At 45.6% G+C, this 19,548-nt stretch overlaps 1 protein-coding gene across 1 annotated transcript; it reads right to left on the bottom strand.

The window, feature by feature from the left end:
- Positions 1-1,277: 1,277 nt before the first annotated feature.
- On the bottom strand, positions 1,278-17,161 carry LOC129811959 (alpha-synuclein-like). The gene is made up of 6 exons (XM_055863770.1): positions 16,901-17,161; positions 15,707-15,852; positions 15,459-15,488; positions 10,919-11,061; positions 4,364-4,438; positions 1,278-3,313 (listed from the first exon to the last, which is right to left on the bottom strand). Exons 2-6 carry the CDS (start codon positions 15,825-15,827, stop codon positions 3,293-3,295), a joined length of 390 nt encoding a protein of 129 aa, XP_055719745.1. The 5' UTR covers positions 15,828-15,852; positions 16,901-17,161; the 3' UTR covers positions 1,278-3,292.
- Positions 17,162-19,548: the final 2,387 nt, after the last annotated feature.

Below are 19,548 nucleotides of genomic sequence, written 5' to 3'. Positions count from 1 at the left end.
AGGTGTTTGTCCCCCTGTGTGCTGAGGGTGTCAGGTTCTTGTCCAGTTCTGGCATTTAGATCGCCACAGACTAGTACATGTCCCTGGGCCTGGAAATTGTTGATCTCCCCCTCCAGGATGGAGAAGCTGTCATCGTATGGGGCTTCTATTGGAGGGATATAGGTAGCACACATGAGGAATTTTTTCTCTGTTGAGATCATTTCCTTATTAATTTCTAGCCAGATGTAAAATGTTCCTGTTTTGACTAATTTAATAGTGGGTTAGGTCTGTTCTATACCAAATTAGCATACCCCCTGAGTCTCCTCCCTGTTTCACACCTGGTAGTTTGGTGGATGGGACTACCAGCTCTCTGTAACCTAGAGGGCAACTAGTGGGTCCCTCTCCTCTATACCATGTTTCTTGTAGTATGACAATGTCTGTATTTCCAATTTAAGTCTGGGTTCATGCTCTTTAGGCCAAAGGCAGATGACCTCAGACCTTGTATATTCCAGGATGAGATAGTAAAAGCTTTGTGTTCCATAGTGTCTAGTGTTGTTTTTGTGTGGTTTATGCCCGGACCATCACTGTAGGTGTGAGCAGAGCATGTTGAGCATCTGATACATACCTCGGTCACAGGGTGGGGGGCATGGGGTGGGCAGAAGGGGCATATGTGGTGTATACAGTATTCACCCTCCCTCCCACTCCAGTAATGGGCTGATCTTCCCATCCCTCTCTCCCACTCCAGTAATGTGCTGATCTTCCCACCCCTCTCTCCCACTCTAGTAATGGGCTGATCTTCCCATCCCTCTCTCCCACTCCAGTAATGTGCTGATCTTCCCACCCCTCTCTCCCACTCCAGTAATGGGCTGATCTTCCCATCCCTCTCTCCCACTCCAGTAATGTGCTGAACTTCCCGTCCCTCTCTCTTTTTCTTTCTCTCTTCCCCCTCCCTCTCTCCTGTTCAGAGTTCAACTTCCCCTCTTCCTGACAACAGTATGACAGATAGGATTTATTGTAATGGTATTGGATGATACGTCTTCTAAACAGGACCTCTTATCGATCGTCTGCTGCTTGTCATCTCTCAGTCGGCTCGCCTGTCACATACTAATCTTGTACTGTGAGAAAGCAGGCTAACCATAGAAATAGAATCTCTAGAATGGACATCCTCTACCGGGTCAGCCATATTGAGTGTACCCTTGAGTTCACCAGTCACAGCCATAGGGAGAGGTTCTATAACCCTTCTATGGCAAACACACAGTTGTTGTGAATAGATGAAATAAGGCAAACTGATAAATAAATATTCTTAATTTTTTTATTTATACTTTATTCAACATTTAACAAATGTAACTAAACTCCATGTTAAAGTTAGTTGAATTGTTTGGTTCCATGTTATTGTTTGTTTCAAACTCCACCCAATATTTTATCATTATCACTGACCTCAACCCAGTCTCTTAGAGCGTTTACAGAACATAAAAATACAGTATATGAATCCATAAATACCTCATATAGCACTGTAGTCCACCACAAACAACTGTGACGATTTACACACAAAAATAGAGTATAGTATAATTAATTTCAAATTCATATAGTCGTTATATCATTATATAGATACTTAGGTGCTTTTTCATAAATTGTAATACAGTGCACTTCGCATATAGTGATAATCTGTGCAGGACTGTCAGCGGTTGATCACTATACAGTATTCACTATTAATAGAGTGGTGTATACAGTATTCACTATTAGCAGAGTGGTGTATACAGTATTCACTATTAGCAGAGTGGCGTATACAGTATTCACTATTAACAGAGTGGTGTATACAGTATTCACTATTAACAGAGTGGTGTATACAATATTCACTATTAGCAGAGTGGTGTATACAGTATTCACTATTAACAGAGTGGTGTATACAGTATTCACTATTAACAGAGTGGTGTATACAGTATTCACTATTAGCAGAGTGGCGTATACAGTATTCACTATTAACAGAGTGGTGTATACAGTATTCACTATTAGCAGAGTGGCGTATACAGTATTCACTATTAACAGAGTGGTGTATACAATATTCACTATTAGCAGAGTGGTGTATACAGTATTCACTATTAACAGAGTGGTGTATACAATATTCACTATTAGCAGAGTGGTGTATACAGTATTCACTATTAACAGAGTGGTGTATACAGTATTCACTATTAGCAGAGTGGTGTATACAGTATTCACTATTAACAGAGTGGTGTATACAGTATTCACTATTAACAGAGTGGTGTATACAGTATTCACTATTAACAGAGTGGTGTATACAGTATTCACTATTAACAGAGTGGTGTATACAGTATTCACTATTAGCAGAGTGGTGTATACAGTATTCACTATTAGCAGAGTGGTGTATACAGTATTCACTATTAACAGAGTGGTGTATACAGTATTCACTATTAGCAGAGTGGTGTATACAGTATTCACTATTAGCAGAGTGGTGTATACAGTATTCACTATTAACAGAGTGGTGTATACAGTATTCACTATTAATAGAGTGGTGTATACAGTATTCACTATTAGCAGAGTGGTGTATACAGTATTCACTATTAACAGAGTGGTGTATACAGTATTCACTATTAACAGAGTGGTGTATACAGTATTCACTATTAACAGAGTGGTGTATACAGTATTCACTATTAACAGAGTGGTGTATACAGTATTCACTATTAATAGAGTGGTGTATACAGTATTCACTATTAACAGAGTGGTGTATACAGTATTCACTATTAACAGAGTGGTGTATACAGTATTCACTATTAGCAGAGTGGTGTATACAGTATTCACTATTAGCAGAGTGGTTTATACAGTATTCACTATTAGCAGAGTGGTGTATACAGTATTCACTATTAGCAGAGTGGTGTATACAGTATTCACTATTAACAGAGTGGTGTATACAGTATTCACTATTAACAGAGTGGTGTATACAGTATTCACTAACAGCCTTTCACTGAAGGTGACAGCTGGACCAGAAGGGCATATAGACCGCCCTTAGGACTGACTGACTGACTGACGGAGACACCAGGACACACACACACACTGAAGTACACACACCATCACACACACATACTCACTGACGTACAGAAACAAACATACACACTCTCACACACACACTGACGTAGGCTATACATACACACATATCGTCACACACACACAGCACAGACTCCATTGAGGACCACAACGAGGCACGACGGGACTTGGCAGTGCGACATGGAATGCTTTAATCATTGATTCTGGATGGTTACAGTAGTTCTGGATGATGCTCGTTGTGAGATAATGTACTCTAATAGCCATCAGAATCCTCCTGCAAGTACAGAGAGGGAAAAGTTACTTCAGGAATTATTAGTATTACATTAGGTTCCTATTTGTGTAATAACTGATAACAAATGATCACAAAGTGAATCACAAACATACCATAGATGTAGGGTGATGATGGTGGATGAAATCCAAAAACATTACTGTGAAGAAACGGGAACCTCACCCTTCTGAACGAAAATCCACAACAAAAGAAACAATTAAACACAAACAAAAACTATGTAAAACAATCTGATGAATGAAACATGGAGGATGATGAGGAGTTAACCATTAATCACTGATGCAATGACTCAGTTTGAGCCTCTGTAATATCAGAAATCAGGGTTGGAGAGAGAACCTACAGGATAGTACGGTAACTCTCCAGGAACAGGGTTGGAGAGAGAACCTACAGGACGGTAACTCTCCAGGAACAGGGTTGGAGAGAGAACCTACAGGACAGTAACTCTCCAGGAACAGGGTTGGAGAGAGAACCTACAGGACAGTAACTCCAGGAACAGGGTTGGAGAGAGAACCTTCAGGACAGTAACCCTCCAGGAACAGGGTTGGAGTGAAACCCTACAGGACGGTAACTCTCCAGGAACAGGGTTGGAGTTAAACCCTATAGGACGGTAACTCTCCAGGAACAGGGTTGGAGTGAAACCCTACAGGACGGTAACTCTCCAGGAACAGGGTCGGAGAGAGAACCTACAGTACAGTAACTCCAGGAACAGGGTTGGAGTGAAACCCTACAGGACAGTAACTCTCCAGGAACAGGGTCGGAGAGAGAACCTACAGTACAGTAACTCCAGGAACAGGGTTGGAGAGAAAACCTACAGGACAGTACGGTAACTCTCCAGGAACAGGGTTGGAGAGAGAAGCTACAGGACAATACGGTAACTCTCCAGGAACAGGGTTGGAGAGAGAACCTACAGTACGGTAACTCTCCAGGAACAGGGTTGGAGAGCCCTGGTCTACAGCCTCGGACCTTAAGGTTTCATCTACAGAAAGCCTGTTGAAATAGTGATCTAGAAGATGTTAAGAGTGATGGTAAATGTCCTACCTCTGCAGCATCATCACCCTCTGGGTCCGCTGGAGACTCGTTGATGGGCAAGTCTTTAGACATAGCATCTTCATCCTGCAATAATAACACATTCACTGACCATCTCAACAATGGAGAAGGGCCCCAAATAACCCTATTAGACTATTGTCAACACCTTGTGTTAGTTGGTTGCTGCAGTATATTCCTCTTGTTGGTAATGACAACTATACTAACACACACACACACACACACACACACACACACACACACACACACACACACACACACACACACACACACACACACACACACACACACACACACACACACACACACACACACACACACACACACACACACAGCAGAGAGTAGAGCTTGATTGGTGCTTGGCATTGGTATGACCTTCTCTAATAAGATACACAGGTGATACACACAGATCCACTCCCAGGCTACCAGCTGACACAACCTGAGAGTTACAGGGTAGTGCAGACCCAGGTGCTCTCTCTCTCTCTCCCTCCCCCTCCTTATCCCTCTCTCTCCCACTCCTCATCTCTCTCTCTCTCTCCCTCCCCCTCCTTATCCCTCTCTCTCTCTCTCCCCCTCCTTATCCCTCTCTCTCTCCCCCTCCTCATCTCTCTCTCCCTCCCCCTCCTTCTCCCCCTCTCTCTCTCTCCCTCCTTATCCCTCTCTCTCTCCCCCTCCTCATCTCTCTCTCCCTCCCCCTCCTTATCCCTCTCTCTCCCCCTCCTCATCTCTCTCTCTCTGTCTCTCTCCCTCCCCCCTCTCTCCCTCCTTATCCCTCTCTCTCCCCCCCCCCTCCTTATCCCTCTCTCTCCCCCTCCTCATCTCTATCTCTCTCTCTCTCCCTCCCCCCTCCCTATCCCTCTTTCTCCCTATCCCTCTCCCTCTCCCCCCCCCCCTCTCTCTCCCCCTCCTCATCTCTCTCTCTCTCTCTCCCTCCCCTCCCTTCCTCTCTCTCTCCTTCCCTCTCGCGCCCCCCTTCATATCTCTCCACACTCCCTATCCTCTCCCTCCCTCCCCACTCCCCTCCCTCTCTCCCGCTCTCTCTCTCTCACTCTCTCTCCTCCTGCCATTCCATTTAACACCGCCCACCGTGTCTCCATCTGTTCACGCAGCAGAGCCAGAGACACACACACACTCACCACACGTCATCTCCCAACACACACCACACGTCATCTCCCAACACTCACCACACGTCATCTCCCATCACGTCATCTCCCATCTCTCACCACATGTCATCTCCCAACACTAACCACACGTCATCTCCCAACACTCACCACACGTCATCTCCCAACACTCACCACACGTCATCTCCCATCACGTCATCTCCCAACACACACCACACGTCATCTCCCATCTCTCACAACACGTCATCTCCCATCTCTCACCACACGTCATCTCCCATCACTCACCACACGTCATCTCCCAACACGTCATCTCCCATCACTCACCACACGTCATCTCCCAACACATACCACACGTCATCTCCCATCTCTCACCACACGTCATCTCCCAACACTCACCACACGTCATCTCCCATCTCTCACCACACGTCATCTCCCAACACTCACCACACGTCATCTCCCATCTCTCACCACACGTCATCTCCCAACACTCACCACACGTCCTCTCCCATCTCTTACCACGGCAAATAAATACGGTTTCTACTGTTTTTCTTTATATTCTGCTAATCATCTCAAGAAATCAAAAGACATAAAGTATGTGGACACATCACATTTGTGGATTTGGCTGTTTCAGCCACACTCGTTGCTGACAAGTGTATAAAATAGAGCACACGGCCATGCAATCTCCATAGACAAACAGTGACAGTAGAATGGACCATACTGAAGAGCTTAGTGACTTATATAGTTAGTTCTGTACATGATAATACTTATCCTATAAAGATAATATCTTATCCAGCTAAGTATTAACTTGTAACTAAGCAATACGTTCATTCTTCACGATTTCTTGAGCCTTTAATTTCCCATATGAAACATTGACGAGATATTGATTGTGTTCCTCTTGTCTAGTGGCTCATCAACAGGACATAAACAGAACAGCATCTGTGGCTTGAGTCAATGAGTCAGTCTATGGGAGCTGATGAGGTGGGTTCTCTGTTCTGTCTTACCAGCACAAATCTATTTACCAGCCTTCTCCTTCTCCTTCTCACACAGACAATAACCAGCAGGCCTGTGTGTGTGTGTGTGTGTGTGTGTGTGTGTGTGTCAGGGTTTCCATTAGGAAAATGTGGAGCAGAACATTTGACAGGCAACATTTTAAACTAAATAGCCTATTTCAAACAGACTCTGAGACAGTTGTGGGAATATTGATCCCTAATTCATAGAACCAGTTGGTCTAAACTACATAAACATTTAAAATAAACATGAAAAAACAATGAGTCTGATGCAACAGATCAGAACGTTAATCTTAAAATGTTGATAAACTATTATTTCTTCACATTATAAGTGCAGCAACGCGCACAAGGCGGTAGGCTACCTGGCGCCCCACAAGGCAGTAGGCTATAGATAGCCTACTGCCTTGCGGGGCGCCAGGTAGCCTACCGCCTTGCGGGGCGCCAGGTAGCCTACCGCCTTGCGGGGCGCCAGGTAGCCTACCGTCTTGCGGGGAGCCAGGTAGTCTACCGCCTTGCGGGGCGCCAGGTAGCCTACCGCCTTGCGGGGAGCCAGGTAGCCTACCGTCTTGCGGGGCGCCAGGTAGCCTACCGCCTTGCGGGGCGCCAGGTAGCCTACCGCCTTGCGGGGCGCCAGGTAGCCTACCGCCTTGCGGGGCGCCAGGTAGCCTACCGCCTTGCGGGGCGCCAGGTAAACTACCGCCTTGCGGGGCGCCAGGTAGCCTACCGTCTTGTGGGGAGCCAGGTAGCCTACCGCCTTGCGGGGCGCCAGGTAGCCTACCGCCTTGTGGGGAGCCAGGTAGTCTACTGCCTTGCACATGCACACGGCCTCCAGCTCATTGCAAGTGGTGTGTGACGCGCTGATGAAGCCTGCCTTCAGTTGCCGTTTGATACCGCTTTCAAAACAACTGGGAACTCGGAAATCTCTGAGTTTCAACTTCAGTGGGTTCAAGATTACTGGGAAAAATATGAGCTCAGACTGGGAAAAATAGTTTTGAACAGTCATCAAAGTCTGAATTCCAACTCGGGAACACAGGCCTCTTTCTAGAGCTCCAACTTTCTGACCTGAAGTTCACTGACCTCATGATTTGACCTCGTATTTTTCAAAGTTCCCAGTTGTCTTGAAAGCACCACAAGATGCTGCAGCAGCAGCTCTGGTACTGTCGGACAGATTTCCACTCAAAGGCTCTGTATATGCATGCTGCACGCATGTGATAAATAAGATACATAACCAATATAAACATAACAAAGATACATAAAGAATATAAATATAAATTATTCAAATTAACCTATAGACCCATAAACATGACCAGTCAAATGTATTTCCATCGATGAAGAGGCTAAAAAGCCTTATTTCACAACAGGGTTTTTTCTTCTTTTCCCGGAAAATTTTATTTATCAGCTTTTCTATTTTTTAATCGGACAAAAGCCGGCTATTACCAGCTAATGGAAACCCCGGTGTGTGTGTTCTATCCAGCACACAAACAAACAGCAGCATCCTCACTCTTCCTCCTTCGTCGTCAGACAGCCCATCTCTCACACTGTCTAATTGATGGCTGGTGGCTGGCTGCTGTGGACAACCACATGAAAGTGGATCACTCAGCTCCCTTGCCTGCTGTTCCCTTGCTTGCTTTATGAAGGAGAGATGAGAGAGACAGATAGAGGGATAAATAATGGTAACGAGAGATGGAGCCTGGGTCGGAGACCCCTAGGCAGAGAAGCCCCTTTGATGGGCTCTAACATGGGGTCGGTCGGTCGATTGGACCTTTTTAATTTGATCGATAGCAATGGCACTGTAATGACTGGCGCTCAGAACACAAGCAGGGAACAAACAGCCACTAAGGCTACCTCCAAATGAGATCAATCCAATTCTGTGCACAGTCTCTGGCTTCGCCCCAAATGGCACTCTATTCCCTACATAGTGCACTACTTTTGACCAGGGCCCATTGTGCACTACTTTTGACCAGGGCCCATTGTGCACTACTTTTGACCAGGACTCATAGTGCACTACTTTTGACCAGGACCCATAGTGCACTACTTTTGACCAGGACCCATAGTGCACTACTTTTGACCAGGGCCCATTGTGCACTACTTTTGACCAGGACCCATAGTGCACTACTTTTGACCAGGACCCATAGTGCACTACTTTTGACCAGGACCCATAGTGCACTACTTTTGACCAGGACCCATAGTGCACTACTTTTGACCAGGACCCATTGTGCACTACTTTTGACCAGGACCCATAGTGCACTACTTTTGACCAGGGCCCATAGTGCACTACTTTTGACCAGGACCCATAGTGCACTACTTTTGACCAGGATCCATTGTGCACTACTTTTGACCAGGACCCATAGTGCACTACTTTTGACCAGGACCCATAGTGCACTACTTTTGACCAGGACCCATAGTGCACTACTTTTGACCAGGGCCCATGTAGAGAATTAGGGACGCAGTCTCTGTGTTTTCACTCTGACACCCGGAGGACACAATTAGGCGTTACACGGAGGACATGATAAAACGTTACACAGGGTTTGGAGATAAAGAGCTAGGCGGCCAATCAATGGCCACAGGAAATACAACAATCAAACCTCTTTCAAAACAAATCAAGTGGACGTAACAAAATGTGGGGAAAAAGTCAAGGGGTCTGAATACTTTCCGAACGCACTGTATAATGCTGAAGACATTACTCAACTGCTGATTACCAGAGTGGTTACAAGGCGTTGTCTACTGTCCACACCCAACTATCTATTTATTTACATTTCACTACATTATGTTATTCATCAGTGGCATTTGTGTGTGTGTGTGTGTCGGTAATTATCGTTATGAAGTCCTTGATTTTTAGGCCCAGATTTTGTTTATCATTTCCTCTCAGTAGCATAATCACAGCCTAATTGTGTAATCCTGTAGAATGATGTCCCACTAAACACTAAATTAATCTGTGAGTGTCTGTGTCATGTAACCCCTCTAGTCATAAACAAAGGAGGAAGGGAGCTAAACGTTTTTTTTCTAATTAGTGAGGTTTTCTCTCTGATTGATGTTGTTGATTTGTTTTTACGATAAGGCCACTGTACAGGAAATGTGTGTGTGTGTGTGTGTGTGTGTGTGTGTGTGTGTGTGTGTGTGTGTGTGTGTGTGTGTGTGTGTGTGTGTGTGTGTGTGTGTGTGTGTGTGTGTGTGTGTGTGTGGTGTGTGTGCATGCATGTGTGAGTTTGTGTGTGTGTGTGTGTCTGTGTGAATAAGGGCAATTTACAGATAATGAATGCAGTGATTGTTGAGTACCAGAGACATCAGCTGTATGCTTTGGTTGGCTAATTCACCTGGCAGATTAACACGGTTAAAGCCACAGTCTGTCATTTGTTTTTTTTTAGACAACTCCACCTGTTTTGCTATAAAGCTGAGGGATGGGTCTGGAGTATGTAACCATTCTCAAACGCAGAGATGGAGTTGAGTTGTACTAAGCTCATTAGGCAAGTTATATCCCTTCAATAACCAATGGGTGTTTGTTATTAATTGAATTGACCATGGAACAGCAGTAAATATTGCACATTGTCCCTTTAACTGAGAGAAGATGTCAGAGCAGCCTGAAGAAACCCTGTTGCTCTGCTGTTGGTTTGAAGATGAATCATCACTACTACCACAAGGCTTTACTTTTATCTATCTGAGACTCTGCTGGGTTTTGTTTTGAAAGAGAGACAATCATTTTTCATCTTCAGAGACCGTCAGGGCTGCAAATTGTCTCAGTCTTTCAGGATATTGGACCTCACTTCTCTCTCTCTCTCTCTCTGCCTTCCTTTATAAAAACAGACTTTCAAACAGACGATGGAGAATCCATCCTGCTTTATATGACTGAGAACTAAGAACACCGGAGACCATAAGAGAAGAAGACGCTAGCTGTAGAGGACTGAAGGTCAGGGTCCATTTTGACACAGACAGGAGCAGCCAGTGAACAGATGTCATATAAAATGGATCGAAAATGTTTCATTGAAAATGGAGGACAGCATTGAAACGTAACAGGCCCGTTCTGAAGAAGGTTCAGTATAAAAACCATTAGCAACGGTTGCCTCTGTTTTCACTCCTAGCATGTGATGTTAAAGTTTATCCCCTGACAAACATGTATTCAGTCAGAGGAGCAGAAAGTACACACCGATACGTTCTCCTTATGAGAAGGTTTAGCTACAGAGAACCACAACCAATTCACTGCTAATGTGATGGTGAGACAAGAGTGACCACAGCTGAGATAGAAAAGAAGTTCCCCCCTGAAAACACATTTGTGCTGAAGAAGAAAAAGTAAGCCACCTGTTTGTCATTCATCTCAATTCAATAGGTTGTTGTGAAGGACGAGAGAGAGAGCTGGAAAGTGTGCGCCTGAGGGAAAGTATCAAATATTAAGCAAGAAAGACATCGCTCTCAGGTATCATTCTCACCTGTTTGGCTGGGTCTTTCTTGACCAATCCGGTCGCAGCAGCGATATTCCCCGCCCCCTCCACAGTCTTGTTGCACACTGCTGTGACACCTGTCACCATGGCACCGCCCACCTGGGACACCCCAGACACTGTTTTACCTGCAACTGTGGAGAGAGTGAGAGAGAGGAGAGAGTCGGAGAGAGAGAGGAGGAGGGGGAATAGGGAGAGAGAGAGGAGGAAGAGAGAGGGGGGGGGGGGGATATGAAGAGGTTAACATCCAGAGGTAAATACTGTATCTCATGGTTAGAGAAGATACTGTTATGATATGGGGGAAGGTTAGTGTTGGGACACAGGCAAACACACTACCAGGATACACTTCCACACGCCACCCCCAGGTGGCAGCAGCCGGGTCTAGGTGCAGAGCTAAGCCTTGATAAGCACATAAGGTGATGTCATTTAAGGTGCTGGTCAGTCAGTGTCCCAGCTGTCCCATGAGGCTGCTGGGTTTGTTTGGTGGCCATGAGGCCTTTCCTTTGTTTTTGAGTCTTTAGTTTGGGGATGCCTGTGGTATTTTTATATTTTCTACATATGTCACTCATTTCAGGAGACTAGGCGTATGTCGCAAGTCACAACTTCACAGGAGGCGTTTGACCGTTTATTTAAAATTGTATCAAAATTGTTATGGCAGAAATGCCTTCTTGAACATTTGAACTTTCATGTGCCTTAATAACAAACTTGTATACCATCTGTAAATACTAATAAAGTTGTTAAATTATGAGCTTAGTTGGTTTAGCCACAGAAAAAGGCAGGAACCTCCCACTAGCCATGATTGGCTGAGATAATGAATGGGCTGAACATGCCAAGAGATGAATTTCCGATTGGTCTGCCATGTAGCACCTTCTGTCTATAAAATGAGCTGCTCGTTATGAGTAGATAATCGTTTCTACTGCAGTTTTTTCTAAAGATATAACGTTAGCCATGGAGTCTGGACCTTCACTTCCTGATCACAGGTCACACCAAGTTTGCCCCCGACTGGTGCTTCAGCCTCATCAAGCAGCGCTTCAGAAAGACCAGAGTGAACACTTTGTCTGAGATTGCTGGTTCTGTGAAGGACAGCACTGTGACGGGGGTCAATATCCCACAGCTGGTTGGACTGGAGGATGGTACGGTGACAGGGGTCAACATCCCACAGCTGGTTGGACTGGAGGATGGTACTGTGACAGGGGTTAACATCCCACAGCTGGTTGGACTGGAGGATGGTACTGTGACAGGGGTCAACATCCCACAGCTGGTTGGACTGGAGGATGGTACTGTGACAGGGGTTAACATCCCACAGCTGGTTGGACTGGAGGATGGTACGGTGACAGGGGTCAACATCCCACAGCTGGTTGGACTGGAGGATGGTACTGTGACAGGGGTTAACATCCCACAGCTGGTTGGACTGGAGGATGGTACGGTGACAGGGGTCAACATCCCACAGCTGGTTGGACTGGAGGATGGTACGGTGACAGGGGTTAACATCCCACAGCTGGTTGGACTGGAGGATGGTACGGTGACAGGGGTTAACATCCCACAGCTGGTTGGACTGGAGGATGGTACGGTGACAGGGGTCAACATCCCACAGCTGGTTGGACTGGAGGATGGTACGGTGACAGGGGTTAACATCCCACAGCTGGTTGGACTGGAGGATGGTACGGTGACAGGGGTCAACATCCCACAGCTGGTTGGACTGGAGGATGGTACGGTACTGGTGGAAAGCTATGGCTGGCAACAACCCCTGCCTCCGTACTTCAGGCCGCTGCCACAGATCAAGCAGTACCAGCACTTCAGGTGAATATCATTTTCATTGCATTGTATGACATTGTTATTATCTAAACTTGGGAGGTGAATTGATGTTATGCAAGGTTGTAATGTCTTCTCAATTTGTTCTGTTATTTCCTGTTTTACAGCTTCGATGCTGTGGAGCCTGGTGTTGTTGTCGCTGTGGAGCCTGGTGTTGTTGTCGCTGTGGAGCCTGGTGTTGTTGTCGCTGTGGAGCCTGGTGTTGTTGTCGCCAAGGAGCGTTTGGACTCAGTCGGGACCAGGTTTCAGCTGCTGCGCAACGCTGATATCCTTCCTCCCATAGATGGTCTGCCTGTACAAGCACCACCTGGACTGGACACAGCTAGACATACGTATTTTGCGACGAAGAAGCTATGGACATCACATGCCCTGCACCAAAGTCAAGGGCAGGACAGAAACAGGCTCCCTGAATATAGATTCCCTTGTTCATACATGTTTCGGACGGACCAGTTCATCACTGGGGCGAGTTCCCAGTCATCAGCACTATCTGCAGTGCCGCTAGTCACATGACTCTAACACACACACCATACAGTACCTGTCAGAGAGAGAATTCCAAGAGTGTGCAAAGCTGTCATCAAGGCAAAGGTGACTACTTTGAAGAATCTCAAATATAACATTTATTTTAATTTGTTTAACACTTTTTTTGGTTACTACATGATTCCATATGTGTTATTTCCATAGTTCCATTGTTTTGATGTCTTCACTATTATTCTACAATGTAGAAAATAGTAAAAAAAGTAAGAAAAACCCTTGAATGAGTAGGTGTGTCCACACTTTTGACTGGTACTGTACGTTGCTGCTACTATTTTTTTCATTTTATCCTGCTGCTCAGCCACTTTACCCCTGATTGTATGCATATGACTACCTCATCTATAACTGATATGGTTATTGGTATTGTTCTTGTATATACTGTATATTATTTTGTTCTTTCTCTACTGGCATTAACACTTGTTAATTTTTCCTTTATATTGACACCATCTATTTTTGATATTGCTACTATGCAAGTAACCATTTCGCTGTACCGTTTACACCTTCTGTAGAGACCCATACACTTATAGCATTTATTTCACATGACCCATTAATTTAAACAAGTGTGTCAATCTAATATTTATAACATATTTTTATCTGGACACTTTCTGTTTACCTGGATTTTTTTCCTTATTGTAAGCTACTACTTTTACCAGTTTTAGTCTTAATCTTTCCTACACTACTCACTGTTCAGCACATGACCTCACATGTGAATCCTTAAAGACATGGGTGGGGCTGGCTTAAGAGCGTGTGAACGATGCTGATTGGGTGTAGACAAAGAAGAGCTCTCCAGTAGGTGTATCAAAACATTCAAAGGCCATTTCCTCAAAAGTGGAGTTACAAGTTTAGCAACCTTTGAAGCAGAATTACTTTCCCATTGTTCCTACAAATGCAGTGTATGATATACCATTTTGTAGCCCTGTGTCTCTGCTTTTATCCAATGAAAAAACACAATTTCAAATTTTGCTACATAAGATAGAATCAAGGCGGTTGGTCACATATGTATGTTTTGTCACTATATGAATAAATCCTAATCTACCTGGTCTGGAGAGGCGGAGCTGGCCGCCTTGGATCAAGGTTGCTGACTCCCTTGCCACATGTACATTCAACACCTGGAGGCATACGCTCATTTCTCACATAGGATCAAATCAAATTTGATTTGTCACATGCACCGAATACAACAACATTACAGTGAAATGCTTACTTACAAGCCTTTAACCAACAATGCAGTTATAAGAAAATACCAACAAAAAAAGTAAGAGATAAGAATAACAAAATGCACATCTTAAAAATCAGGTTACAGACCAGGCAGCTAGGTCTAAGACCCCTAGACATACGGTAGTCTAGCTATTGGTCACCCATTAACCTGGTCTCAGATATGTTTGATAAAGCCAAATCCTATTGTCTGGATTGTTTACTATACAGCACAAACATATCTGGAACCAGGATAGATGGGTATTCCCCTATAGATAATGGATTACCATTCCCATATTAAGGTATAGGAACTAAATTCTCTCTGTATATATTAACCATAGTAACCTCTGCTCTGCTCTAGGCTAGGCATGGATGGCTTACGTAAGGCTATAACCAGACAACCTGATTAATCTAGTGAGTGGTGGCCATGACAGCAACAAGACAGGCACACACACACACCATTCACTCCAATCATAAGACAATTCAGGTACTGAGCACATTCAACATGTAGCCCTATCTTTCAATTCAACGGCAAATGTGAACAGCTGAACAGTGACTCCAAGACAGAGTATACGCTGTCTCTTTCAATTCAATGGAACATAATGAATTCTGTGAGCAGAGACTCTAAGACAGAGTATACGCTGTCTCTTTCAATGGAACATAATGAATTCTGTGAGCAGAGACTCTAAGACGGAGTCTATAGGCTGTTAAGGTGAGTTGTATGATATCACTGGTATTATTACTCTGCTGGCATTGGTGTCACAAACAATATAGAACATGTCCTTGATTTTCATGACAATATGATCTCTACTGGCTTTCCTGTTAGTTGTTTAGTGTGTGTTGTTTAGTGTGTGTGTGTGTGTGTGTGTGTGTGTGTGCGTGCGTGCGTGCGTGCGTGCGTGCGTGTGTGTAAAAATCAGGCATTAAACTAACTTTGTACAGTAGATTATATTCTATAAAATAGCTTAAATGTTGGTAACGGTGACATCCAACCAACCTGTTGTGACTCCATCTTTTGTTTTGTTGCCTATGAAAAGAACAAAAACAGGTGAAAGACAGGTGACAAATAATTAACATCCCATTTATTGATCTTACAAAGCACCACTGTCATTCAATAAAATTATCACTTTATGTTGGCTGATCAAAACCATTGTCATACAGAATTTCTAACATTCAACGTTGCAGCAATGATTCAACAGGAAGTAGTAAAAAAACAGCATGTAGGCTACTATTGTCCACACCTACCGACAAACATAACACCATCTTTTGTCATCTCAGCCGCCCCTGTCACGCCCTGCTTCGTCTTCTCTGCCGCTGCCACGACCCCATCCTTGGCCTTTGAAAACCCCTTCATTAGCGCGTCCATGACTGTCCAAATTAAACAGCAACAGCTGTGGAGATGTCAAAACGTGCAGTGCAATGAAGCGCTGTGAAGAACTTCTCGGTAACAATTGGTGTTATGGTGTGGGAGGGAGGAGGAGCTTAGGATCTAGCCACCGCCCACCTTTGTCTTTCTTTTGACAGCCAGGTCAGGTTTATTTGCCTTAAAGACCAAATGCAGTAATTTTTATATGAATATCAAATCCTTTCTGGGTAACATTTAAGTACCTTGCTTTTTTTGGAAAGGGGGGGGGGGGGGGGGGTTATCTGGCTCAAAGTCCCCCCCACCAAAATCAATAAATACAATTTATATATTTAATTTATATATTTAATTTATATTTCTCAAGCAAGAATTTAGCTAGGACTGACTGGGAGTGGTCTGAGTGGGGAGGGAAAACTGAAAACAAGCTGTTATTGGCAGAGAGGTTTGGAACTTTCTTTGAATTTACCGCATGGTGATGTCACAATAGAAAGCCGAAACTCCTGCCTATGCAAACATGCAGATTTTTAGGTCTTGTGGAAATTAGATTTTCAACCAGCAACTATCTAGAAATAACACTGTTCAAATGTTTTCACACTTTTATTGTGTTAGTTTGATCAGATGTTGTACAATATGATACAGAACATAGGGAAAACGGATTTTTGACTGCACTGGGCCTTTAACATGTATTAAAATTCGCTTACACATGCATGCCAATGGAGAGACGTTAAAGAGAAACAACAGGCAGGTAGCCTAATTCCTGTTTGAAGCCTTGGTGATGCCGACTGGACTAGACTAGCCAGTCTAACCTAGTACACCTGTTGGCAGCACACATCACATCTGTTCTCCAGAAACGTTGCCTCTCCATTTGAAGAATTGTATTATAGCTACATTATGTCACCACAACTCAGCCTACTTTTGTGATTGACAATTTCCGATACTCGGTCTTACATTTTTAAATAGAGAAAGGAAATCATATAAACAAAACATGTTTAATGGAAATAATGAATTATAAAACAAAATCTATCAAGATATTCTCGACTGGTGTTGAAAAAAATGGCATTCGATTTTCTACAAACCTGTGGATTGTTCGCACACCAGTAATTGCCTTCCAACTTCCCTTTCGACGCTGAAATTATTCTTATTTTAAAGACAATTCAGCCCTTATGTCCTAGAGGTCGAGAAAAACCTGTTGCCTTGTGTTGTAGAACGGATCGATTTAGTCTTTCAGGTTTGAAACCGACACTCTTCCCCGGCTTTGGAACCAGTCAGAGATCGCATGTAACCGCGTGGTGCTGATGCTGGGAGAGCTCGAGACAGAATGGTTGCTTTACCGTTTGCATCCCGCAGCCCCCCCCCCCCCCCCCCCCCCCCCCCCCCCCCCCCCCCCCCCACACACACACACACACACACGCTCCCCAATCCCTATCTCATAGGAGCGTTGATTACGTGGCAGCCTAAACTGACCACCACTATTCCCCTGTGCGTGGAAGGTTGACCTTGTGTTGTCCATCCACGTAAGTTAGTCATCAATCATTTTATTAACGAAAGTCTATGACACATAAACGAAACCGATGCGTGGTTGAACATCCATCCGCCATATCATGAACATTTCACATCATCAGACAATGTGATAATAAATCATAATCGATTTGACTACGTGATGGCTTGATCTTCTATGGTCTGATATTCAAAGTATAGGCTTAACATACAGCAAAACACCTACAACACGATTCTGCTTTACACTAAAGTCCCCCTCCTATAGCATGTAGAGCCTATCATTGTTGGCTCCCAAAGGAGGAAAGTTCTTACATGCTCAAGACAAATGAAGAGAATTTGATCAGGCCTGTATAGCTTGATTCGAATGGAGTTGAATAGAGTTCGCTGAGCTACTCTTGCATGATGAACCAAAGACTTAATGCCTCTATATGCCCTATAGGCTTCGGCTTGGTGAGATAATGACGTTGATTAGCCTACACATGCCGTCATTCATCATTAATCAAACAGTTCTAGCCAATATAGTAAATTATGGTAGATGGTCGTGGTGGGTAGTCATGGTGGGTGGTTTGGTCATGGTGGGTGGTCGTGATGGGTGGTTATGGTTGTGGTGGGTGGTTATGGTGGGGGGTGGTCGTGGTGGGTGGTGGTCGTGGTGGGTGGTCATGGTGGGTGGTCATGGTGGGTGGTTATGGTGGGTGGTCATGGTGAGTGGTTATGGTCATGGTGGGTGGTCATGGTGGGTGGTTATGGTGGGTGGTCATGGTGGGGGGTGATCGTGATGGGTGGTTATGGTGGGTGGTCGTGATGGGTGGTTATGGTGGATGGTCATGGTGGGTGGTTATGGTGGGTGGTCGTGATGGGTGGTCATGGTGGGTGGTTATGGTGGGTGGTCATGGTGGGTGGTCATGGTGGGTGGTGGTCGTGGAGGGTGGTTATGGTGGGTGGTCATGGTGGGTGGTCATGGTGGGTGGTTATGGTGGGTGGTCGTGATGGGTGGTCATGGTGGGTGGTCATGGAGGGTGGTCATGGTGGGTGGTTATGGTGGGTGGTCATGGTGGGTGGTCTTGGTGGGGGGTGATCGTGATGGGTGGTTATGGTGGATGGTCATGGTGGGTGGTTATGGTGGGTGGTCGTGAGGGGTGGTCATGGTGGGTGGTTATGGTGGGTGGTCATGGTGGGTGGTCATGGTGGGTGGTTATGGTGGGTGGTTATGGTGGGTGGTGGTCGTGGTGGGTGGTCATGGTGGGTGGTCATGGTGGGTGGTTATGGTGGGTGGTGGTCATGGTGGGTGGTCATGGTGGGTGGTCATGGTGGGTGGTTATGGTGGGTGGTGGTCGTGGTGGGTGGTCATGGTGGGTGGTGGTCATGGTGGGTGGTGGTCGTGGTGGGTGGTGAACGTGGTGGGTGGTGGTCATGGTGGGTGGTCATGGTGGTTGGTTATGGTGGGTGGTGGTCATGGTGGGTGGTGGTCGTGGTGGGTGGTCATGTTGGGTGGTCATGGTGGGTGGTTATGGTGGGTGGTCATGGTGGGTGGTCATGGTGGGTGGTCTTGGTGGGGGGTGATCGTGATGGGTGGTTATGGTGGGGGGTCGTGATGGGTGGTTATGGTGGGTGGTCATGGTGGGTGGTCATGGTGGGTGGTCATGGTGGGGGGTGATCGTGATGGGTGGTTATGGTGGATGGTCATGGTGGGTGGTGGTCATGGTGGGTGGTGGTCGTGGTGGGTGGTGGTCGTGGTGGGTGGTGGTCATGGTGGGTGGTCATGGTGGGTGGTTATGGTGGGTGGTTATGGTGGGTGGTGGTCATGGTGGGTGGTGGTCGTGGTGGGTGGTGGTCGTGGTGGGTGGTGGTCATGGTGGGTGGTCATGGTGGGTGGTTATGGTGGGTGGTGGTCATGGTGGGTGGTGGTCGTGGTGGGTGGTCATGTTGGGTGGTCATGGTGGGTGGTTATGGTGGGTGGTCATGGTGGGTGGTCATGGTGGGTGGTCATGGTGGGTGGTCATGGTGGGGGGTGATCGTGATGGGTGGTTATGGTGGGTGGTCGTGATGGGTGGTTATGGTGGATGGTCATGGTGGGTGGTTATGGTGGGTGGTCGTGATGGGTGGTCATTGTGGGTGGTTATGGTGGGTGGTCATGGTGGGTGTTTATGGTGGGTGGTTATGGTGGGTGGTGGGTGGTGGTCGTGGTGGGTGGTGGTCGTGGTGGGTGGTGGTCATGGTGGGTGGT

Source organism: Salvelinus fontinalis, chromosome 2 (genome assembly GCF_029448725.1).
Source record: "Salvelinus fontinalis isolate EN_2023a chromosome 2, ASM2944872v1, whole genome shotgun sequence".
NCBI lineage: Eukaryota > Metazoa > Chordata > Actinopteri > Salmoniformes > Salmonidae > Salvelinus > Salvelinus fontinalis.
The sequence above is the reverse complement of the archived record's forward strand: the minus strand, read 5'-3'. Positions and strand labels throughout refer to the sequence as shown.

Excerpts from the sequence above, each read along its gene's own strand:
- LOC129811959 (XM_055863770.1), bottom strand. The coding sequence starts at position 15,827 with ATGGACGCGCTAATGAAGGGGTTTTCAAAGGCCAAGGATGGGGTCGTG. Across the intron at positions 11,062-15,458 it reads AAAAGATGGAGTCACAACAG|TTGCAGGTAAAACAGTGTCT; the intron begins GTTGGTTGGATG and ends CTCTCTCCACAG. Across the intron at positions 3,314-4,363 it reads AGGGTGATGATGCTGCAGAG|GAGGATTCTGATGGCTATTA; the intron begins GTAGGACATTTA and ends CTGTACTTGCAG.